This window comes from Corythoichthys intestinalis, chromosome 20, assembly GCF_030265065.1.
Source record: "Corythoichthys intestinalis isolate RoL2023-P3 chromosome 20, ASM3026506v1, whole genome shotgun sequence".
Taxonomy (NCBI): Eukaryota; Metazoa; Chordata; class Actinopteri; order Syngnathiformes; family Syngnathidae; genus Corythoichthys; species Corythoichthys intestinalis.
Window position 1 is genome coordinate 37129651 of NC_080414.1, and position 25752 is coordinate 37155402.

The window sequence follows — 25752 nt, forward strand, 5'->3', positions numbered from 1 at the left end:
ATATAAAAATATCACCCAAAGATGAGCCTGCGCCTGAAATTACAGTGCGCCAAATGGTTGCGAAAATACGGTACCAATGAGCCAAAAGTTATAGGCCAACTATTATTACTAGTAAATGAATTAAATACGTAACTAAGAACATCCCTCCCTCCAAAATTAAAGCCTTATATACAATAGCCCCAGACATGTTATACTTGTATAACAGTCTCTTTTGGTGAAAATATAGTTAAAACATCTGATAGGTATCTTTATTGGAAAAAAATTACCTGAGCCATAACGCTGACCAGGCAGAATCACAAAGCCATGTTGTCATCATTCCTGTATACTTTTCCTCCCTCTCTCTATCATCGAGGACATTTTTAAATTAAATACAATGAAAATATATATATCACATAAAAAATATATATAGTCAGCCATTCAAACAGCCCAGCCCCGAAACAGTACAAAAAACAATGACATTTGAGAAGCATTAAAAAGTCTTAAAAGAAAAATGCAACATTCTTTAAATGAAAGCCCCTGCTCATTTTTTAGGCTGGACACACATACATGTTTGCTTACAATTTGACCTAATGCCACATGGAGCAGCCCGACCAGCCTAGCGGACTGATGAATGTCGTGTTTACGCTTGGAAAAACTAAAACCTTTGAGCGCTTACAGTGTTGGGAATTATGTACTGGCAGTGCCACTTAACTACAAACTCTCACAGTGCATATAATGTCATTTAAAAAAAAAAAAAGGAAGCATTTTCTTGGGTGGTGTATGATGGTCAGGTCCCTTCCAAAAATCCACTCAGATTGATTTGTAGGCCCAAGCATGCGTCCGTCCATCCGTTGGTTATTATTGCACGACACAGTGACTTTCAAGTCAGCACGCACACACACACGCGTACATATGTAACAATAATTTTAAAAACAGGAAATACACAAAAATACACCTTGCATACTGCATTACTATTGCCCTCCCCCCACCTCGAAAAAAAAATCCATCTCGAGTGCATCTAAAAAGTTCCACGGTTTTCCATTCTTTGTTATTACCGACTAAAACATGCATTGTACTGCCCAGCGGGTTTGGGAATGCAGTCAGGAGCCTCCAGCGCCTTGGTGTCTGTCCATTGTTCCAGTCAAAGGTCAGAGTTCAAAGACTGAATGATTAAAAAGTGCTTTACGTAGGTCAGTAGGACTTTTCTTCTGTGATTACAAACTTTGAACATTAGCAAGTATCATCTGTGAAGTCAATGACAAACATTAAGGATTAGTAAAACATCAGTGGTTGGTTTCAGTTAAACAGCCATGGTAAAGTACTTACCGTGATACCACCATTTTGTCTTCTTTGGATTTTTGTTACACGTTCTTACATAAAAGGAATTGTCCGGCGGTCGTCTCTGAGGAAAAATAAAAACACACGGTCATATGCTAGAATTGAACTTCAAAAGTACATCATTGTCAATGAACATAATAAATCAATCTCTTAGAACGTTCTCAATTTGCACTGAGTTCCCTCATTATTTGCGACGATTTAATTCGTTTGCCAGCTGTATACATGAGTCGATCAATAATTCACACTAGAGCAGCAGTGCCCAAGTCCGGTTCTTGAGAGGCCTGATCCAGCTTGTTTTACCTACATGAAATTGCCCCCTCATTAGATGCTAATTTATAAATTAAAAATTATGTCATTCATTTGTGCTAGGTTTGTGCTGAATTTTTTGTTTGTTTGTGCTGCTATCATATCTGAGATATTAACAATTCCTTTATTGTTCAATCTGAGGTCAACCAGCCCCCAATTTTGATTAAAAATGGCTAAAAATTGTGTCAGTCGTTTGTGCTATTGTTTTTGAGATATTAATTTCAAGTGATGATGTCATGCAGCCCTCCACTTATAGCACTAGAAACTGCAATTTCTCCAGAAATTACTCTGAGGCTTTGCTGTGTGGAGATACAGATCTCAGCCCCACCCAGGTTGGTTTGGGGACATTTCAGGGACAATATCAGGTCACTTCCTGTTGATTTGGGGACATTTGGGCGGGGGGCATGTCCTGGTCATATCAGGACATTTGGGGACACTTCCTGGTCATATCAGGTCATTTGCAGACATTTGGGGGGCATGTCCTGGTCATATCAGGTCATTTGGGGACATTTTGGGGGCGTGCCCTGGTCATATCAGGTCATTTGGGGACATTTGGGGGGCGTGTTCTGGTCATATCAGGTCATTTGGGGACATTTGGGGGGCGTAATCTGGTCATATCAGGTCATTTGGGGGCGTATCCTGGTCATATCAGGTCATTTGGGGGGCGTGTCCTTGTCATATCAGGTCATTTGGGGACATTTGGGGGCGTGTCCTGGTCATATCAGGTCATTTGGGGGCGTATCCTGGTCATATCAGGTCATTTGGGGACATTTGGGGAACGTGTCCTGGTCATATCAGATCAATTGCTGTTGATTTGGGGACAATGTTTTTTTTCCCCATTGGAAAGTAATGGGAAATTTGGACATCCATGGCCGTCAATGGCATCGACTTCCATATGCGTCAAAGGAATCCGAGTACATTGGCATCAATGGATTCGACATACATGGCCATCAATGGCATCAATGCAAAGTAAATTCCATTGGAAGTGAATGGCAAATTTGGACGTGGTCATTAAAAATGAATGGGAAAGTTTTTGGCAAATTTCCAGGGAACCGTAATTTTTTTCTACGTTTGTGCTGTAAAAATGTTCGTTTGTGCCGTTATCATTTTTGAACAATTCTTTTATCCCTTGTATTGTTTTGGGGTCAAAATTTTTCGGAAGCAAAAAACATCAATGGTACTTTCGACATACCCTAAGTTGAAAACGGGTCAATCTTGACCCGAAAACAAAATAGTGCCAAAATTTTGTATTTTCAGGCCAAGTTAATTTACAGATCAAATTTAATTCAGTAGCAGAAATATGGGCCGATTTCTAAAGCAAGACAAGAGTTAAAGGTCAATCTGAGGTCAACCAGTACTCTTCATTTATCCATTTTAAATGAAAATGACTAAAACTGGTGTCAATCATTTGTGAAGCATTAGTACTGGTTTGTGTTGTAAAAAGTTTCGTTTGTGCTGCTATTGTTTTTGAGATATAGATATTAATTTGGAGTGATGACGGAACGCAGCCCCCCATGTATTGCAAAACTGACCCAAAATAGTGACATTCTTTTATGCTACGTATGTGCTACTATCGTTTTTGAGATATTAACAATTCTTTCATAGGTCAATCAGTACTCTTCATTGACCATTTTGATTAAAAATGGCTAAAATTGGTGTCACTCATTTGTGCAACGTTTGTGCTGTAAAAATGTAAACTTTTCACTTCATGTCCGTATCATCAGGCCGAGTTTTATAAATTCATGAAAATGTCTGGTTATCATGATTTTTAATGGGACCAATTTGAAGAGAATTCCTCCTCCATGTGTTATATACACTTCGTCATCCACTCGAAGGAAGAACAGGATCTCCTAATAAGGTCGATCATGTGTCTTCTGATGTATATTGGGTTATATGCGTACAGAGATACAATATATTGTATTACTCTTGTAGTAATTGTTCTGCGTTCGTGTATTTGGTTGAATGTTAGCATTATCTTATAAGTAGCTGTGTTTCTTGTGCCTCAGGGTTCTGTCATCTATGTTAATAAAAGGAATATTGACATGGAGTATTTCTTCACAATTAGCATGTGTTGAAATTGACTGACTTTGCACAGAATACTATGATACTGTGCTGCCTGTGACGTGTTCCCAGAGAGCCTGCCCAGTTGTTAAGAGCTTCAAACGATCAATACATATATAATCACATGCTCATGTACCCAAAAGAGTTTTAAAAATTGCTAAAAAAAAATGGTGTCAATCGTTTGTATTGTAAACATTTTTGTTTGAGCGGTTATTGTTTTTGAGATATTAATTTCTAGTGATGACGTCACAGAGCTCCCTACTTCCTGTTAATTAGTCGCTTCCTATTCAATTTGGAGTATTTCCAGATCTCGTTACCTTATAAGCTGCCATTGATAGCGCCATTTTGACTGGGAGAAGGCAAAAGAACGAATATTACTGTCAACACGACTGAGCCAAATCCAGTAGTGCACGCACTTGATCAAACAAGTCACAAATTTCTGGTTTTACGGCGGTAATGTCAAAATAAAAGCATGTGGATTTGTATGTACAGTACGAATATGAATGAGCTGTAACGGTGCCTGTTAGGCAGAACAACCCCACAGGTCGGGTGGGACTCCCTGGTGGATTCACACCCCTGCACTTGAGCAATGCTGTGCGATGACGTATTATTTGTACAAGGTTTGTCGCACTTCATGACTTCAAATTGTCTTTTAGTAAATAGTTGCATTAAAAACCAATTGTAGATCATAAACATAAGAATTAAATGGGGAAAAAAACTATCAAGTTCAACAGTTTCTGCGCATGCCATGTGCCATTTTGCACTGGTGGCAGCTTTTTATAATCTTCAGCAATTTTATGCCGACACAGTCTAAAATGGAGGATGTCATCATTTGTGCGTGATGCCTGTTTGGCAACAACCACCAGAGGGAGACAAATTTAGGCTCAATTTGTTTCACAGAAATACAATTTTGTGTCAGAAGATATAATAGGTTCATATTTCACACCAACTCAAATTTGTGAATTATTTCTACCATAAATCAATGCAAATGAAATTGGCATTCAGAAAGTAAAGAGTTATGAGGCAAGTGGCAACTTCTCACCATAACATTTTACCCATAATTTCCAACTCCAAGCTATATAAACTTCAATACTTATTGGAGGTAAAGCATTATCAGATGATGTGTATTTGTGTAATGGTATGCATTGTTATCAGGCATAAAAAAATGATATTTTTGAAGTCTTTCTGAAGGATGCAGAACACTTGAAATAGCTAAAATACTGTGGAGTGCTGACAGAACTAGAGCCGAAACAATTACCTGAATAATTCTGGAAATAGATTTAAAAAATTCATTGAGGAATTTTCACCGCCTCGAGGAATCGTTTATATTGCCAGCTCTAAGCATGACATTTTGCCCGGACTACTTTTAATGCAGCACCACGCGCCGACGTCACATGCGTACAGGAAGAAGACAAGAGGCGGCGGATATATTTGATTTCAACCGTGCATGAATATAGAGGTAACGACGTAATGCACTATTAGCACCTCTGCTACTATTTGTAACTGGGTTCTCCTGCTACTGCTATTGTCTGGCTGGTGTGTTTTATCTCTATTATTTCTTTTACTGCACTTCTAACAGCATATTGTACTGAATTGTATTTATTCCTTTTTAAATTTCATTTTATTTTTTAAAAAATCCTTTTTATTCTAGCACTTCTTTTACTATCTTGCACTTTATATTTTATTATCTTAGCTGCTGTGGTATTATGGGCGCTGGAAAACTAATTTCCCTGAGGGAACCTTTCCAAGGCATTAATAAAGGTTATTGAATTAAAGAAGCCGACAAAAGCGAAGAGAAAGGCACCAGGAAAAAGCAGAACAAGTGTGAGAGCATTACAAGCTGGAGACCAAGGCGAACACTGTTTCATGTATTCACTGTAAGACAGCGCTATGCCATACTCAATGCTGCAGCTCCGCCGAAGGCATCCCATTCACTCGGAGAGCGGAGGAGCAATACTCGGCACAAGGTAAAATTAAGTTAAAGTAGTGCTAATAAAGTAAGATTAACGTTACTGTACCTTGCTAACGTAACATTAGCCCTGCGGCCGGCTGGGGTTCTATTAATTCTGACTACTGTCGATGTGTGGCTAACGTGTCTTTCATACAAGCTTTATTTAATCTTTAAAAAAACAGCGCTGTAGAGTGATGAGGATGTAAAATAAAAACATGATAAAGCTAACTGTCAATTTTAGCTCAGTAGTCATTGGTGGATAAAACACCAAGTAGCACTAGTGCCTAATGTGCTCCAATACAGCAGGTATCATACATTCATTTTGAACACTGCAAAAACTCAAAATCAGGACTCAGAATTTAGAATTAAAATTAAAACTTAAGTTAGGGTGACCATATTTTGATTTCCAAAAACGAGGACACTCAGCCCGGTCCCAAGATACTTGAATTTTATTCGAAGTTCACTCCAAGATGCCTATATCACTTTTATATACTTAAAGTGTGCCCCCTCACTCTGGATGGAAAAATGCAGTCTGAAAATAAATAAATAAATAATGACTTAAAAAAAAAATATATATATATATATACAGTATATATGTATACGTATAATATATAATGCTGACCCATAGAAATGTAGTCCAGTCAATACACATACACAGAGTAGGCTATGTGCCAAGTAAACATTTTTATAAATTACTATCGTGACAATTGTCCTTGACAAATTGTTATTCCCATTCAATTGATATTCTCATTCAATGTTCTAGATTGCACACAAACAAAAAGCGAAATAAACTGACAAACTATTCAACCAGCATGTTTCCAAAAGTAGCAGTTAAAAACTACGTTTCCCATAATGCCTAGCGCGGTTTAGCTTACTGATAGCTAGCTGAGGCTAGACAGTCAAAGCTCCGACAGAAGTCAACAGTTGCCATCATATATGTATATATCGTAAAAAACTTAATAACTGGGCAGGCGTTGTGGCCAAATCGTCAACCCAGTAGATGGCGGTAATGCCTCATGATAGGGGTAAACTGCCAACAAAACAAGAAGAACTACTCCTTCCCTCCCTTCTAGTAGGAGCCATGTGAACTGCTGCCACCCAGCGGCCGGCGGGATTCTCTTCAAATTGGTCCCGTGAAAAATCATAAAAACCGGACATTTTTATGAATTTATAAAACCCGCCCGGACCACGAGGATAGTAGGTGAAAGTAGGACTTGTCCGGGCAAAAGAGGACGTTTGGTCACCCTAACTTAAGTAGAACTTCAAAATAGCTCAATACAAATGGAAAATTTTCATTGAAACACGAGGGGGGAAAACACCTAAATTTTAAGTGATGTGTGTTATCAACCGTAATGACATTTTTAGGTAAGATTTTTTTTTTTTTTTTAACAAGGTCTTTCGTTTTTTGAGTGAAAGCAGTGAATTTGTTTTTTTTCTTGTCACATCTGAGATGCAATTGTTGGCTCTTTTCAACAATGTACATCTAAAGACATTGTCTAAAAATGGCTCAATATTAGGGGAAATGTTTTGTTTTCTTGCTCTTTACCTGTACAAAAAAAAAAAAATACCTGATCACTCGATTAATCGATGGAATTTTTAGGAGAATACTCGATTACAAAAGTATTTAATAGCTGCAGCCCCAGACAGAACCTTACAATATTTTTTTGCAAATCATCAAGCTAGCAAGAAACGTTTGAAGAAGCTCATGAAATGTCAAAGATTTGGGGAGAATGAAACCTGAAGTTACGAGGAACCCCTTACCTTTTCTTTGCAGCTGGACAACATGCTAATAATGCTAAGACAAACGGATTGCACTGAGAGGGCTGGTGACCAATCTTCCGTCAGGATGGATAGACAGATGTGACCGTTACTATACACATGAGGGTGGACAGGTACATTTTCCCCTGTGAACATTACCTGCAAAGTGACAGAATGAAAAATCTGACTTCATTTCAAAGGTGCAATGCAGAAAGAAACTTACTAGAGGAGATAGACTAGGGTTGCAACAACAAATATTAAAAGAAAAAAAAGTGATACAAAGCCATAACTAAGTGTTGGCAACAAATGTAAAGGTGCATTTCCAATATTTTCTTTTAGTTGGACCGGCTCCAGGGAGGTTTCAAAATCTCACTTTGTTGTTTTTGGTGAGGACCCCAACTAAAATGACTTCTCCTTCATTATTTGTGCACAGATTAAAATGAAATTTTGTAGGGCATGTTTTATGTACAGATACCCATCAATCCTCTCCTTTTTTGTCTCAGGGCTAATTTATTACATTCATTCATTGCAGAATTAAAATACCTTAAGTTATTCTTGGACAGATCAGAACGACATTTGGTAAGTATATTCAAGGTATGGGTGCCGCAAGACATATTTCACTGGGGCACGTGCCCCAGTATTGAGCTGCAGTGCCCCAGTATAAATTTCACCGGTAAAAAAAATACTTTGGAGTTTTATATCGACATAACATAATCGACAGAATGCCCTTATTTCATATATTTTCATACACTATTCACCTCCACATACACAATCTGCACATGGCTCAACACTAGAAGACCCGGGTTTTTTTGGCTATAAAGAAATACCAGAAAGGCGCCAAATGACCCCGATACCAAATTGACTACTGGGCTTTGTCAAACAATAGACCACATAATAAGCAATCAAGCAGGCCACCCCCCTACACACTCCTGTGGAGTCGCTGCCTAGGTTTGAAGTGGGGGGTTCACTCTGGATAGCTGCAGTTACCAACTTGAATATAAAAGAGATGGGTGGACTTCTTGGTGGGTCTTGCAAAGGAATTGGCTCACTCTCATGTGGGCACAAAGAAGGCGCAGAAGGAAAAATTGCTTCGGCAACAACCTTCAACGCCTAGCCCTAGAAAAAGGGCGAAGTGTCATATGTCACCGCCTATTTTTTTTTTTTTATTACACCATCCCTTGTACTGTAGGCAAACTCCAGCTTTTGGAAGATGTAAAAAGGTTGTCGGCCCGATTGCCTGCCTGAGCGGTCCACTGTCCGACAAGCAACAACTGTTTAGTCCAACTGGACTATTCGGAGGGGGGAGAGAAATTTACCTCGAAAGGTGTTCATTGCCTCAGACAACCATCCAATGGCACCTTTCTGTCTCCATACAGTTTACACACACATACAGTATATGTGAGACATACTGTAAGTCTGACCACAGTATAGTTTAATGCATGAAGTTTAAAAATAATTAAAAGAAAACCTGACTAGTATGTTCCATTTGGTTTACACCGAGGATAAAACGGGAAGAGTTGAAGGGACATCCTGTCAGAGTTTGGTCTATTTTATGATGGCTTTTTCACCACAACCTGTCTTCTGGTCTTGAAAGTGACAACAGGCCAGCTAGAATAACACCAGTTTACCCTTCCCCCATCAGCCAAGGCACCCCTGCCCTGCAAACACTCAAGATGCTAATTGGAGCAATCCAACCCTGTGGTTTTGCGAGTGTGAATGGGAATGCCTAATGAGGACCATAGTGCTCATAAAATATATGCTGATTGGGGTGAGATGATCCTTCGCTGGTTACAAAAGTGATTTATATTAGAGGTGCACGATAATTATCGGTCCGATAATTATCGATCCGATATTAGGAATTATGTCATCCCAATAAATCCAATAACAATATATATTATCGGGCCTATTAATATTAATTTTGGCACGTGTCGGTGGATTGGGATGTGTGCGTTTGTTTCCACTCCTGTTTTGCCAGTATGCAAAGTTTTGTTACTGTTCTAGAGGCCATATTTTTCCATCATTAAGTGATAAACTTTACTATGGAAATTAGCAAATGTTTGCATTTTACAGTGTTATGTTTACAAGTTCTTGAGAGGCCTCATGGTTATTGATAGCTTTGCTGTCCTATAATTGCCAGGTTAAGAAAGTTTCATGGACCAAGACCACAAGTCTTCTTTCCTGTTGCACCGAATGTTTTATCTGCTGACAAAGTACAATATTCAAATCCACCACTAGTATTTTTGACCTACAGGTGTTCAAAAATTCAGATGAATATTCATTTAAAAATTATATATATAATTATCGGTTACTGTCTCGGTATCGGCTTTGAGGAACAGGAATTTATTGATATCGGTATCGGTTTTAAAAAATGGATATCGTGCACCCCTAATTTGTATCAACTGATCCAGCCTTGGTAGTTCTAGTGTTAATATGGTAATTTATGCATGTAACTTTGGCTGTGATAGGCGTATGAGTTGATACTCCCGCAAAGCACTTTGGGGACATATGCTGCGTTCATGTGTTTCAGGAGATCTGAGTTACCAAGTTGTAAAATTGTTCTGATGTGTTGTGAAGTCGTAATGTAGGGATAAAAACATGGTTGCTACAAAGAAGAGTAGCCCATTTTAATGCTCCAATGATGCATCACAAGTTGAGTGACTGTTTGGCGCTTTTTATACACACCATGTAATGGAGAATCATTGTTTCGATTAGTCCAACAAGTGAATGCAGCATCAATATTATGGTGCTTGTGCAAAATAGCCAATCATACAGTCGACTGTGCAAATGACATCTTCCCACCTGCTTTACAGGTTAGTGCATACAGTGATGTTTTTGGCAGCATTTTAACTTTTGTCTTTGGAATGTGTTCGTCTAGTTTTAGTTGAAAACTCAAATTTCGTCAAAAGTTTCCAACAATTTTGACTGGTAATTAATTTTTAATTAATCACATTAAAATATTTGACGCATTTAACGCATGTGCGGAATGACCTGCTCATGGATTGCCTCAAACAGATTACAATGACGCCGTTTTTTGCACATTGAGAGCTAAGAGGCTGAAAAAGGTGAGTGGACACAGGCGTTCATTGGACCGCGCTGTTTATTGGCATGAGCTAAGGCAACTCTTTCACAACAAACATAATTATCATTTAGTGAAAGCACAACAAAAATAATATTACTATTACTATAATAACATTACTCAAAAAAATATATATTCACAAAAGAAAAGCGCTCAATTCAAAGAGAACTGGCATTCCCAATCAAAATAGCTATGCAAAATACACATAAAACTTACTCAGACTTTGGTCAAACTATTCAAACATTTCGTTTAGCTCAACAAATACACTGGATGGCAATATTTAGTCACAATATACAAACTATCAGAGGTCTCATAAGTTGTGAAGCCAGCACTCAAATGACCATGGATGGACCAGTAAACAGGGAACTACGGCGTGAGTCGAGGGACAAAACACACTCATTGGCTGGATTTCTAAGTAATTTAAAACTCGCCATTGACACCTTGTGGTGTATTTCAATCACTACCTTACGTAGTTAAAGACACTGTGGAAGAACGGGAGGGAGCCCGTGTGACATCACCGCTCGGCGACGTCAACAATGGCGAGCTACTAGTATTTTTTTTGATTGAAAATTTTACAAATTTTATTAAAACAAAGAGGGGTTTTAATATGAAATTACCGTAACTTGTACTAACATTTATCTATTAAGAACTACAAGTCTTTCTATCTGTGGATCCCTTTAACAGAAAGAATGTTAATAATGTTAATGCCATCTTCTGGATTTATTGTTATAATAAACAAACACAATATTTATGAACAGTATTTAGAAAGTATATATCCGTCTTGTATCTTATCTTTCCATTCCAACAATAATTTACAGAAAAATATGGCATATTTTAGATATGGTTTGAATTGCAATTATTTCCGATAAATTTTTAAGCTGTGATTAACTATTAAAAATTTTAATCGTTTGACAACCCTATCATATGTGGTATTTGAACTGTATCAATATTGATGCCATTTATTGCTATTCGGTTATATGACCAAAACGAATAGAATCAATCTGCAGTGGTACCTCTACATACGAAGTTAATTTGTTCCAGGACCTTGTTTGTAAGTGGAAAAGGTTGTATTTCGAGCAGGATTTTCCCATGAGAATATATTGTAATCCCATTTATTCATTTCACAACCTGAAAACCTACACTAAATCCTTAATAAGTGCTGCTGGTACGATTGCAAATATCAATTATACAGAGCAAAGCAGATAAATTATGAACAAAAATCGGAATAATAGTAATATTAATAATAACTGTAATAATGTAACGAATGGGGTTCTAATGTGGCTGATGTGTTTTGAACCTGAACGCACAGCACGGCTGACCTGACAGAGTGAGGGAGGGATGACTTTTTACTTTCACTTTGTTCAGATGGGGCGGACAATAGGCATGTTGTGCAAGTTCTGAAATAAATGGTTGAAAATCTGACGAAGCTGGCGATTTTTTGGCGATGTTACCACAATAAAAATTGTCCCCTTAACTTTTAAAGACTGGCGAACGGAGGTCGGAGGAGGACAGTCGAGATTCTAGACACTCTCCGGCCATATTGTCAAATCAGTTCATGGACGCGCCCAGCATGTTCATATTTTTGGATCATTCCCAGCCTCACCTTTTCCCTTTTTTCGCCACCTGCACTGACGTTCTTGGACCCATGTTGATTTCTCGCACAAGAAAATCCTGTGCGTCAGTCTAGCGGGGAAAAAGTAACCGGGGCGTTGTCATAAATCGTCATATTTCGAGCATGTCGTCGGATGAAGAAATAAATGAGTCAAATTTTACATCGGATGTCGAAAAGATCGTGTGTGGAAGCGATCGTATGTCGAGGTACCACTGTATATGAATTCATTGCTTATCTTAGATATATAACAACTATTGATTTTGTATGTGTACTCAACATAATTGCTAGCTGTTTTAAAAGCATTTTATTTGTTACTGTAGTCCCTGTAATCTATAACATGATGTCTTTTTTTTATTTCAATTTGACTCAAACATCGTTACTCATGCAAATGGATATGAACATAACCCAGTTTTAGGCCAACCTAACAAGTGAGAAACACTGATTATTTTGCATAACAGTTACAGTGATATATCCCATCGCTGTCAAGGGAAAGTACAGCAGCAGAGTGTAGGAATAGGTGAAGGAGAGATGATGGGCTGAGGTCAAATGACTATCAACAAGGGGAGGACCCAATTTTGATGTCAAATACTGATGGCTGAAGAAAAAAACAAAACAAAACCCTCACTTTTTTACAGAAACTTGTATTTTGGTTAGAGTATATACAATTCAAAGCACTTTTTCTGAGTTTTTATGATAGATAAGGACTAAAAAAAGTTTCGCTCGCTCGCCAGTGCCCCAGTATTAGGTCTAAAAATGCTCCTAGGTATGTAAATGCATCGTTCCTTGGAGCCCATTTCTAAGTTTTTGCCTCAGGGCTGATTTATTGCATTATTAATTGTATTATTGTTGCCTATAGGTTGCGAGTTAGGCAGTACAGAGGGACAGGAGGTCGTCGTTCATTTTGAACTTCACTTTTTAAAACTTTTTTTCATTTAATCAGATTAGAAAGACAATTTGCATTGAAAATGCTCATAATGTCCTCTTTCAAATTTTACAGGCTGGGGGCCTGTCAAGTTGCCACTCAGGTTGTTATTTTTCTTGTGGACACCACCTTAGAAGTCCTACTCCTCAGTCATTCGTGAACCTATCGTCTTGAAACTTGGTCACTGTATAATCTGGGCAAGTATCTATCGATCCTCAGAGCCTCATTTTTAATTAACTAAATGCGGAATTGCAGACAGGAGTTAGTCAGTTCAATGTGGTTTGACTAGGTTAGGAATTAGCCAGTAGAGGGTATGCGCGCACACACATCAAATTGACTTATTGGTGCCTGTGTTGCTTGTAGGTTACAAGTTAGCCAGCCTTCAGCCTGTAGTGTGCTGTGTAGCACATTTGTGCTTCTTTTATTAAAATATTCACACAGTACTTACCTGAGGTGAATCAAAAGGATATCTACTACTAAATTTGAAGAGCAGCTGAAACTTTTCTCCTTCGTACAGTGTGCCAGGGGCCCCCTCCATATCTACGATCCACCTGCAAAAAAAAAAAAAAAATATCACGGTGTAAAATATAACTAGCGACAAAAAGCAAGCAATTGACGTTCCTATAAAATGTATTTAATTGCCCCTTAGAACAAACTATGATGCAAAAAAAGTTTCATATTCTAACTCATTTGACATTACCCTTGAAAAGGCTCTAAAGTGAACTGAAATGGTTGCATCTTGTCCCTAAAACTACATTTTTTCTCAACTCATGCATGTACAACAATTTGGAAATGGTTAAAATTCAAATTAATCATTTTTTGTAGGCCGTAGGTAACAATGATGACATGGCAGCATTCCGAGAAGTGCTTCCTTACTGACACCGATGTGTTTTGTCAGTCATTGGGAACTCTTTTGGTCAATGAGCAACAAACAGTCTCAAACAAAGTAAGTTTCAAGGTTGTTCAAACCAAAGCCAGTGGCACAACTGAACTATCAGCGTTTAAAACTGACAGGCTTGTGGCAGAAAATTTTACTCTACGCTAGACATGGGAGGAAAAACCCCCGAAATAGACAAAAGCGGAAGTATTTCATATTATTTTAGATATAAAAAGGAGTATTGTCAAAGCAGCTTATCCACAAGAATTACATATCCAACAGTGTTCTGTATATCAGTACGCATGTTACATTTCGTGAAGTGACCGTATTAACATTGTATTTGAATTCGTGCCGTACCGACATCGGCATCAATGTTCAGTTCACACAGCCAGACGGCAAATACGCTCGTCCGTATGGCTGTCGCGTGTTTGATGGGGCTTGCGTACGGCTGGATGTGATTGGGCGCGCTCGGGTGCGGGGTCCTGGTGCCAGGACTGGCGGTGGTGCGGCATAGGGTCGGTTGCCAATAGGCTTACACTCACAAGGGATTCACACGATTACTGGGTTTTACATCACAGAGCTTATTTGTGTACACTCTACCCCTCCCAATCACTTAGCTTATAGACTTCTCCACCCCCTCCCCTTCTTTCAACAAGCCCCCCACATGGTGTCAACCTGAAATACATCTAGCTGACGATAGCACCAACACATTAATAGTGTAAGCGTTCAATGTATTTCTTGTTGTGTTTTTCTTTCTTTTCTTGTGTTTCTTTTCTTCTGTCCCCCCAAAACCCCTTCCTGTTCGCTGTTTTGTCATAATAAACGAGATATGTTGAATGATCACAATGGGAGTAAGTCAGTGGTTCTTAAATTGGGTTCCATCGAACCCCAGGGGTCCGGTGAGTAAGTCTAAGGGGTTCGGCAAAGGATCCGCAGGGCCCTATTTTTGTACGCTGACCAAATCTTAGCAAAGTGGCGTGTTAGATAAAGTTTTTGACTGGCTCGCCCCCAATTTACAGGCTTTATTTCAACTTTTCTGTCCTCTATCGGATGGGAGGAGAAACTGTTTTGCTTAATGGAAGGTTGACTCACACTTGTTATGAAGAAGTATAACAGACTGATTGGCAGCATGGACTCAAATTTTGATCTGTTTAAAAACATTCTATCAAAATGAGACAAACGTTGAACGGGAATCCGCTTTGATATTAGGTGAGCGAAATTGGTTTTGAATTTTTTTTTTTTTAATTATCCAATTCAGAAGGGTTCCATGAATGCATATGTGAAACTCGTGGGGTTTGGTACCTTTAATAAGGTTAAGAAACACTGGAGTAAGTCATATTCTCAATGTGAAACATTAAAACTGTTCAGACCAACCAGACACTTTCTTACTCCGTGTCAAACAGCTGAACAGAACAGGTTAAAAAAAAAATAAAAAAAATAAAAATACGATAGAGTAAAATAAATAAATCCATGTTGGCGTTAGTCCTCCTTTACTCCAGGGGGCGGTAGATGTAATGCGTCTAAACCAACAAATGGCGTAATAAGGAGAGTTATGGCAAATATACATGTGGGAACTGTCAAAATGCAATAGACTCCCAACAACAAGCGCAAACGTAGGACAAGCTTGCGGTAAATGGGGGGCTACGAGTCACGTCATCTGAGAGATATTGAGAGAGTTGGTACGCTCCGTAGTTATCTCAATATCTAAAACGACTGAAGCACGAACGCAAATTTTTAAAGCACAAAGGAATGACACCATTGCAGTTCTGTTTCGCTATATGTGGGGGGGAGGGGAGGGCTGCGTGACGTCACCACTCGACATTAATACCTCAATATCTCAAAAACAATAGCAGCACAAACGAAAATGTTTACAGCAGAAACCAGCACAAACGAAGCATTAACCACTGACATCTACAAATACTGAGTGCCACCTTCATAATGTGAATTTTTAAACAAGTATAACGTAGAGAAATGCTCCTCTTTATTAAACACTTCATTGAGTGAGTCCACTCACGCTTTAACGCTCATGCTGCAGAGAACAGCCTCTCACTTACTCAACGAGTTGTTGCCACAGCACACTTATGCAAGTTAAACGATGATTGACAAATTTGTGCCTTTGGTTGTAGAGCTAACAAGCTTCTCTGGCAAGATCAAAGCTACAAACATGTCAATCACTGTTAAGTTTAAGTACCAAATGCAAGCTGGACAGTTTGGCCCAGGAGAGAGGCTGTGGCAGTGCACGAGCATGAAGCAGAAAAACATTTTTTTTTTAATTAAAAACCCGATCCTTTACATCGAATCCAATCCTCAGAAAAATGGCGCGATCAACCCGTTTTCCGATCACGTGATCGGATCGGGACATCCCTAGTAAATGCGTCGTAAACGAGCATGTAAATGTCCATTTTGTTTTCTTAATACAAAGAGTCTTGAGTTTAGAATGGCCAACACACAAGGTTTTAATAAACTACTTTGTGACGCGTGCTGCAACAATTAATCGATTACATCAAGTAATTTGATTAGAAAAAAACTTTGAATCAAAATTTGCTGCTTTTAGGATTCGTTTAGAGTGACGTTGTAATAGTTTGTTTTGCAAATGTTAAATGTTGTGTTTAATAAAGAAAGTGCATTTACTTTTATTGATTTGGGTGGATACACTGCCTTTTAGTAGCAACAATAAATATGATAAAACTCGTCTAAAATGGCTGAATCCAGCTGCTCAACATAAGGTATGCTTTTACTTGTTTGTTTATGCATTTGTTATTTAGTTTAGAAGTATATTTAGCAGTTTTTTGTGGGAAGGTGTGTTTGTCTAGAGCTTTGTTGTAAAAAAAATAAATTAAATTAAAAAAGAGGATTTTATAGCATTTAAGCTAGTGGACTTTTGCTATGCAGGTTAGCTAATTGTTCTTTTGTTGTACTTAGATCCCCATTTATTAATTTTTTTATACCACTTGAGGCTAAGCTCAGATATTTCAATTTAGTATAAAAATGCATTTATTGCTCTTGTGAAATGAAAGTGCAAGAAGTAGCACTTAGGAATTTTATTTTTGTATTCGCATTTAATGCTGTTTTGAAAGTGCAGTGTTAGAAGCCAAAACACATGTTATTGCAGGTATAAACACTTGTTTGTTTTACATCTCCTAAAATGTATTCTGCAACGCATTAAATGTTCGTAATCAGATTAATTGATTATTCGAAGCAACTAATCAATACCCTAATCGATTACCTAAATAATCGATAGCAGCAGCCCTATCTGTGACAGTGAAAGCAAACGTCACACATGCTCAGTTATTGTTGGACTTACTTTTCTTTACATTTTTATATGTTCATAAATGTTGTCAATGATCATAAATTCACACAAATTTCTGTCACACCACAATCTGACTAGTAGAATTACACGTTAACTGAGGATTTGTGTCATGCAGTTTTTTTTCCTATTAGTTCCTGTAAGAATATTTCTGTCAAGCAGCCGACCAATTGTCCAATAGCCACCAATGAACAGTGACACTACATTCAAAGAATGTAGAGATTCCATTGACCTTAAAGTTATGTGTGCCTGTCCAGTGAACCGTAGAAAAAAAGACAAAGATCAGTAATCTTTCTGGTCTGTACAATGTAAACAGATAAAACAAATGGGCAACTTATCTGTCAGACACACACACAAAGCCTACTCTTCCGCATTCATCTTTGCAAAGGAGTCATCATAACCTTCTAGCGCCCAAAATATTTTCTTGTGACTTCCTAAGGACTTCCTTAACCCTTAAAAGTCGTGGGATGCGAAACAGACATAAAAACTCTGTGGTTTACAGCATTTGCAAACAAAGCCAAAAATAGAAAAATCTAAAACTGACACCACATGCATGACGAAAATAGAAGTGCAATTTTTTTACTCCATGTAAGGCTTACTTAAGGTTAGCGGCTTAGCGAACTTACTTCCGGTGAACATTTCAAAATAAAAGCACGTCATAAAGATTTCTGGAATAACTCTCACATACTTCCATTTCAACAATAAGATACCTTTAAAATGACACCCAGTATGAAAAATCAGATTGGCAATGAATAATTTGGCTTCAAATTTGCTAACGTGCACTGTGCCATTTTGGATCATATCAACACTTTCGATCGGCTCTAACTGGCAGAAAACAAACATGGCGTCGAGTTTCAAGCTTATTTCATATTTTACATACACTTAACTAGCTTTCAAATAGCAAGTTATGCATTGTGTGTGTTTTGATATTTTTAATATAGTTTGCGTTTTTAGAACAACAATTTATTGCATTTAAATGGGCGAATCACTCGGGTGGATTGTCACTACATTAGTGGTTGTTTTTAAAAAAAAAAAAAAAAAAAAAAGGACAATAATATCGCATATCGGCAATAATTTTTGAGACAATGTATCGCCGACTAAAATTTGTTATCGCAACAGACCTAGACTTCACGTTGTAATGACATCACCCACGTGCAGCTGGTTGGTCTGTTTGAAGGCGCGGAAGTTGAGGTTCACTCTCGTTTTTACTTAAAGTCAATCGGACAACAAAACACTGTCATTTGAGTTTTATTGCCCTCATGAACATTAAAACGCTGCATGGACCATGTGTTTATGTCCATATTTCCATCATTTCTTGTCCTATTTCAAAATGGAAACAGACGACAAATAATGTATTGACATGACACAGCCCCCATTCACTGCGTCACGTCTTCCTGAAGGGGGTCGTCCAACACTCCGCTTCATTTATTAGCAGTCGGTCAAATGCAGCGATCTAACGCCGGATTTAGGTTGAAAAAGTACAAAAGCTGTACTGCATACAAATAGGAAGGATCGTCTCAGGAGTAATTTGTTCGAGGCTTAAAGGTAATTATTATATTTTTCGTACCATGCATGCATTTTGAAAGGTGAAAAAAATCAAAGGGAGAAATTAGTCACTACAGCATTGGCATTATACTTCGCAATATTTACGTAAAATAAATGCTACCTGCAAGGTTTTTTTTTGCTTTTAACCAAGAATTGAGACTCTTACGTCCATATCTATAAAAAATTCAGGGATTCAAGCGTTTATTCACAAGAATTTTCAACGGAAAAAGCTCTTTGTTTACATATAGCAGCCACTAATTTCCTTACTGAATAGCCTCACAGTTCGCAGTATTTATGTAAAACAAATGCTACCTGAACGTTTTTTTTGCTTTTAACCAAAAATCGAGACCGTTTTGTGCCCATATCTAGAAGAAATTCAGGGATTTAAGCATTTATTAACAATAATTTTCAACGGAAAAAGCTATTTGTCTGTGTTTCTACTCGATCAGCTTTGACAGAGATCTGCCCCCTATGAATCGGCCCTGCGTCCGTGTCCCGTCAATACATTATGATGTCTATGACAGAAAGCACCATGAAAAACTACATATCCCAGGAGCCATTGTGATGTCATGAAGTACATATGTAATGTGAAAAGTTTTAAGACAGGTATTCCCGAAAACCCGAATTTCCACATAAGTCTGAATTAATGCTTTAAGTTATGAGCTTAACTCGCTGTCTAGCTAGGACTTAGATCCAGCATCATGGCGAGGACGGTACTATGACGTATAATACATGTTTTTGGATAGTTATTTTGAGATTTGGGGGATATTTAGGGGAAATTCTGACTTCGGGTTACATCGCCAGCGTAGGAACAGAACTCGTTCATAACCTTTATGTGTAAAGGCCAAAAACGGCTATGAACATACTTACTGTTTCTGTTGAATCATCAAATATAAAACTATTCAGTCTAATTTTTTTCTGTTGAATGTTTATCCTAACAAGTTAAGGTACAGCTACAACAACTAATCGATAAAATCGAATTATAAATTGCCAACTAATTCGATAACCGATTTTTGCCGGCAGCTATAAGTAGTCCAGTTTGGGTCCTTGTAATGTAAGGCTGCGCGTGCCAGTGATTAGCGTGAGCGAGTTCAGTGTTACACTCAGGTTGGATTGCGCGAATCAATAATTTTACAAAGTGTCGAGATTGTCTTTTGTGTTGTTAGATGCAGTGTGCCTCCATCAGATGTGAGTAAATGAAGCCAATAGCATACCGCACGAATGCTATTTTTAGACCGCAAAGCTGCGTGACATCACCATCATAAACCGGAAGGGGGTCAATATAGAAGCGTGCTCAAATACAACCCATGCTCAAATACAACCCATGCTAGTACTGTTTGTTTTCTGCCGATATTCTTTCAAAAATGAACATGCCGAGTAAGCAATGCTGCTATGGAACTTGTAGAAACGACTCAAGACATTACGACATATGAAGGATGTTTTCTTCATACGTTTCCCGAAGCCAAAAACTTGTGGACAAAAAAATGTGAATAACAGACCAACTTGGCGGACGTCCAAAACACCAGTTTATCGCTAACAAGGTGAATTTATTCACCTTCATATGCAAAAAAAACATTTTGTTGGGGGCCATGGTCCTACAGATGACAATGCTGATCCATTGCCAGCCACAGCCTGCTTCGAAGAGGTAAGCCATTTTGATATTTTTTACAGATTTTTTAGCGTGGTGTTTAGCTTTGCTTCTTCTGTCCGACAGTGAATGACCTGAAAAAAACTAAAATGGTATCTGATTGCCACTGTTGTTACCTTTTCTGTTGTAAAGAAACAGCTTTAGTAAGGGGGAAGTGTAAATAAATAAATTGAATTAAGTTTTGTTATCAGTGAAAAAAAGTGTTCGTTGGCTGTCAGAGAAGCATTTGCCATCGCTACACAAAAATAGCAATATAAATTACCCCCAAGAACGGTCAGACATAAGACAACCAGAGGATATAATATACTGGACTGTCTCAGGAAATTAGAATACACAATATTCTAATTTTTTGAGACAGTCCTGTGTATATATACAGGACTGTCTCAGGAAATTAGAATACACGATATTCTAATTTCCTGACTGTCTCAGGAAATTAGAATATTGTGTATTCTAATTTCCTGAGACAGTCCTGTATATATACACAGGACTGTCTCAAAAAATTAGAATATTGTGTATTCTAATTTTCTGAGACAGTCCAGTATAAGACCGGGCATATGGTGGTAAAGAATAGCTTGCTGAAACAGGACAATGTCATTGTCGGCGGCGTAAGCGAATGCACACAAGTAAAAGGTGTCGATAAAAAAGCTACTTCTGGATCAGGTCGGCCCTTTTCAGCACTCGACACTCAAGCCATCTCCTTAATTGAACAGTTGTATGTTCTTCCACATCTTTACCGGTGAATTTTGCACCAGGGACATCATTTTCGGACAGAATTGGTAGGTTTAGCTCAGTAAACATCTCGCTCGTACACTATTTTCATGCACCTAGCATAAGGGACAAACGAATCCCCCCCCCCCCCCCCCAGCAACAGTTGCTAACGTCATGAATTTCAATGAGCAAAGGTGACGTGTTACGCGCGGTACGCTATTGTTTTTGTTTGTACTCTTTGTTGAAGAGATCTTAATAAGCACCGAGGGCTAAGCTAGTGAACGATTATGCAAATCTGTGTCTTAAGTGTCTGTCTGTATTGTGTTTTGGAGAAGCATATTACCACTTGAGTTATTGTTGGATAGTAAACTTGAATCAATTTTTTTGCATAAAGAAATCCCACACATAAACCCATTAATATAACAGCTTTCAACATAAACTCCCATTCAAACTGTAAATCGCGATATAAGAGATTGTGCTTTGAAATTGGATTTGGACTGTACTGATGAACAACTGTTTGACAAAGACAACAGATACACTCCGCCTCCTCCTTATTTGAATTTTTTGTTTACTTTGATAATGAACATGACCTTTCGTCTGATTTGATTATTGAGAAATTCCATTTATGTTTTATACCCAGAGCATTAAAAAAACCAAACTTTTATGTACTTACACAGTACAGTTGTAGACAAGTCAGGAAGCAGTAATAAAACATTTTTGACGGAAATAGTCATTTTGTCGTCATTGTAACTTTACAACGTGCCTAAAATAACCAAGTTAAATTGAGAAGGTAACTGGAAAAAAAGTGAAATTCATCCATCTAATTAATCGACCGATTAATCGATTACAAAAAAAAAAAAAAATCATTAGTTGCAGCTTTAGCTGAATAAATATTACCAAGCTTCAAAACTGTTCGTTGACCATGTTTGGTTGTCAATAAGACATCAATATTACAAATTTTGACAAAAACATTGGGGGATTTTTTTGGTCTTTTTGGCTTCAAAATATTTATTATAAATGGTCAGTGAAAACAACAGTTTGGACATTAAGGTTATGGTGTCCTGAAAAAAATCTAACCCAAACAGGCCATTGTGAAGTTTTTCTTTGAAAAATAAAGGCAACACGAAAGGCATCCAACATCGGACAGCATGGGCCGGACCAAAAAGGGTTCAATTTGCTCAACGGTCAACCGGTGTCACCAGAAAAGGGCTAATTACAATGCTTGTAATTAAAAGGCACACCCGAACAAACCATCTCACATTTTGATGTGTTAAATGCAGGAGCCAGCTGAACCGGTTGGAATACTTGTCAGTCAGGCAAAACACGGAACACCATTTTAGTCTAAACCATTGTCATGGGAAAAAAAACTTTCAATATACACCACTGGCCAAAAGTATTGGCACCCTTGCAATTCTGTCAGATAATGCTCAATTTCTCCCAGAAAATGACTGCAATTACAAATGATTTGACAGTAATATCTTCATTTATTTTATTTGCAATGAAAAAACACAAAACAGAATGGAAAAAAAAATCATTGTCCTTTTACTAGGGCTGTCAAACGGTTAAAATTTTTAATCGAGTTAATCACAGCTTAAAAATTAATTAATCATAATTAATCGCAATTCAAACCATCGATAAAATATGCCATATTTTTCTGTAAATTATTGTTGGAATGGAAAAATAAGACAAGACTGTACAGTGGGGAGAACAAGTATTTGATACACTGCCAATGGGAAAACCCATTGGCAATGTATCAAATACTTGTTCTCCCCACTGTATATACATTCACCATACCGTACATAAGTACTGTATTTGTTTATTATAACAATAAATCAACAAGACGGCATTAACATTATTAACATTCTGTTAAAACGATCCATGGATAGAAAGACTTGTAGTTCTTAAAAGATAAATGTTAGTACAAGTTATAAAAAATTTATATTAAAACCCCTCTTAAATTTTCGTTTTAATGAAGTTTGTAAAATTTTCCAATCAAGAAAATAAAACTAGTAGCTCGCCATTGTTGATGTCAATAATTACACAATGCTCATGGTCGCACCCAAGCGCCAGCAGAGGGTGACAAAACACCAAAAAACACAAGTTACAAGTGGAAATGACACAATGCTGTCATTTTCATCTGTTTAAGTGGGGCATGTGCGTTAAATGCGTCAAATATTTTAACGTGATTAACTAAAAAAATTAATTACCGCCCGTAGAACATCAGTAGAGATCTGAAAATGGCAGTTTGGAGAAGGCACCCTTCAAATCTCAGCGACGTGGAGCAGCTGGCCAAAGAAGAATGGTCTAAAATTCCAGCGGAGCATTGTAAGAACCTCAGTGATGGATACCGGAAGCGGTTGTTCGCAGTTCTTTTGTCTAAAGGTTGTGCTACCAAGTATGAGGCTGAGGGTGCCAATACGTTTGTCCGGCTCATTTTTGGAGTTTCGTGTAAAATTTTTTTTTTTTCCCATTTCTGTTTTTTCATTGCAAGCAAAATAAATGAAGGTATTCCAACCAAAGCATTTGTAATTGCAATCATTTTCTGGAAGAAATTGAGCATTATCTGACAGAATTGCTGGGGGGGGGGGATACTTTTGGCCAGTGATGTACCTACAGATTTTTTTCCTTCAAATTTAAGACTTTTTATCCAGATTTTAAATGTAAGATATTTTGAGACTTTTTGACAACCCGCGCAAACCCTGTAGAAGGCAACCAGCATGAATTAGTTGAGATTAATTCGTTGAATAACACTGCTGATCACAGACTGTTGCTTGCAGAGATTAGAAAAGAATCCACATTCCTCTTCATATTTTAATTATTTGGATTCAATTGACCCATTTGCTATGATCCCAAACAAACAAAAACAACAACAAAAAAGCAAGATACTCACTGTGTTATGGTGTTTTGTACACTTTTTTCATTCAGCGTCATCCCTGGTGGTGGATCATTTTGCAGGGCTAATAACTCCTTTTGTAGCCGCTTCTGTTTAAATAAAAAATATATATATGATTTATAAAACAAAGCCAACCTAACCAACCTTCACTCATTTTAAATTGAATTCAAGAAATTGAAATGCCATTATGGCAAATTCCAGTCTTATGGGAGATTAAAATATAGCTTCATGGTTCACGTTTACAATCAATGATATTGAAATGTTTATTTGCTGACATTCTGACTATGTATTAATTGCTAAGACCACAGAAGTTAACAAACAGACATGTTCAAGTGGATGATAGCGAACATACAAGCATTGTGATTCGGTGTGTCCTGGTGCTTATTCGGTTGTTTCCTCGTGTTGTTTCCCTGTGGCAGCTATGCACCTGTTCAGCTCAAGATGAAACTAGAACAGGTCAACCTGCGCACCGCCTCACAAGCTAACTCGGCCGAACAGCAAATGTTTGGCCGTCGTTTAATTGAATAAAGCCTCAATTTCAACTTGTTACATCATATCAGTTTTGGTAACGGAGTATTTAGCCTGAACCTCATGGTATGGCATGAATAATGTCGCCCTGGCTACTGCTTTCTGCGGTAGCCTTGACTCGTTGCTCTTGATGATGTGCTAACGTAGTTGTATTGCTAGCAAAATCCAAGCTTCGGACCTCTACAGTTTTAACTTAACGCAGACGTCATCGTCACCTCGAATAAAAGCCGTGAAACGCTGATGACGCGGTGAAGCGTAAGGCCTAAATAGTGTGCACTAAAGAAGGTACAGGGTCAACTTAGGGCCGCTGTCATTTGTGCTCTTACCTGCATCGACGCCATGATGGAACCCCCTACCGCCCCCGCGTACAAGCGCACAGTGCGGGGCTGATGACGTCAGTTGAGCACGTGACAGCACAAAGTTGTTTTGACAGGAGACAAGCTAGCAACATTAGGCGGAACTAGATTCAAGAGAAATGTTAAGGCATGCTTCAATTACATGCGACTTCAGTGACGGATGGAATAATGAAGAGCGTCTAAAGTTGTCTTCCTCACCGACAGCAGTTAACCCTTTATAGCCTGGGCCTTTTTTGTATTTTGCATGCCTCTGATGTTGCCTTGATCTTTCAATGAAGAAATTGTTCACAAATGGCCTGGTTGGATCCCTTTTTTCAGGACTCCATAACCTTCATGTCCAAACTATTGTTATCTTCACAGACAATTATAATCAACATTTTGGACCCCAAAAGACAATATTTCTGTCAAAATTTGTAATATTGATGTCCCATTCACTTCCAATGCTCAACGAAACGTTTTGAAGCTTGATAAAATTTATTGATCTTGTTAGGATAAACATTCATATATACACATGAATATGTGAATGAATACAGATGAACACATACATATACAGTATATATATATAATGGTTGACCCCATTCTAAATGCCCATATCTCGTAAACTACTTGATGGATCTTAATGAAACTAAATACACTTTATGTTGAAGGTCATAAGTTTAATTGGTTAAATTTACAAAGAAAAGTACGAATATTTATTGGTTCTATGACAGATTTTCATTAATGTTCAATATGACCGCCGCCTGTGACATTTCTTGACATTTTTGTTCCCGAGTCCTAATTTGTTTTGTAGTTGGTGCCTTCTTTGCAAAATTTGTGAAGGCACGCTGCACTGTCTTCCGTAACTGAGTCCGAGCATACTCTAACACGCAAAATACCTTTTCTTTTGA

The 25752-nt window shown here is 37.9% G+C and overlaps 1 protein-coding gene across 2 annotated transcripts; it reads right to left on the minus strand.

The window, feature by feature from the left end:
• Positions 1–234: 234 nt before the first annotated feature.
• Positions 235–25026, minus strand: ube2wb (ubiquitin conjugating enzyme E2 Wb). Of its 2 annotated transcripts, none has more exons than XM_057824888.1 (6): positions 24836–25026; positions 23979–24070; positions 13452–13554; positions 7397–7552; positions 1306–1381; positions 235–1223 (listed from the first exon to the last, which is right to left on the minus strand). In XM_057824888.1, the coding sequence occupies exons 1-6, from the start codon at positions 24848–24850 to the stop codon at positions 1210–1212; spliced, it is 456 nt and encodes a 151-aa protein (XP_057680871.1). In that variant the 5' UTR covers positions 24851–25026; the 3' UTR covers positions 235–1209. The 2 variants fall into 2 exon arrangements, with proteins under 2 accessions (XP_057680871.1, XP_057680872.1); XM_057824889.1 differs by lacking the exon at positions 24836–25026 and adding an exon at positions 24334–24801.
• Positions 25027–25752: the final 726 nt, after the last annotated feature.

Bases quoted from the DNA above. Each gene is read 5' to 3' on its own strand.
- ube2wb (XM_057824888.1), bottom strand. The intron at 7,553-13,451 runs GTAAGTACTGTG...GTCACTTTGCAG, and splicing joins ATCCTTTTGATTCACCTCAG to GTAATGTTCACAGGGGAAAA. The intron at 1,382-7,396 runs GTAAGGGGTTCC...ATTTTTCCTCAG, and splicing joins TGTCCAGCTGCAAAGAAAAG to AGACGACCGCCGGACAATTC.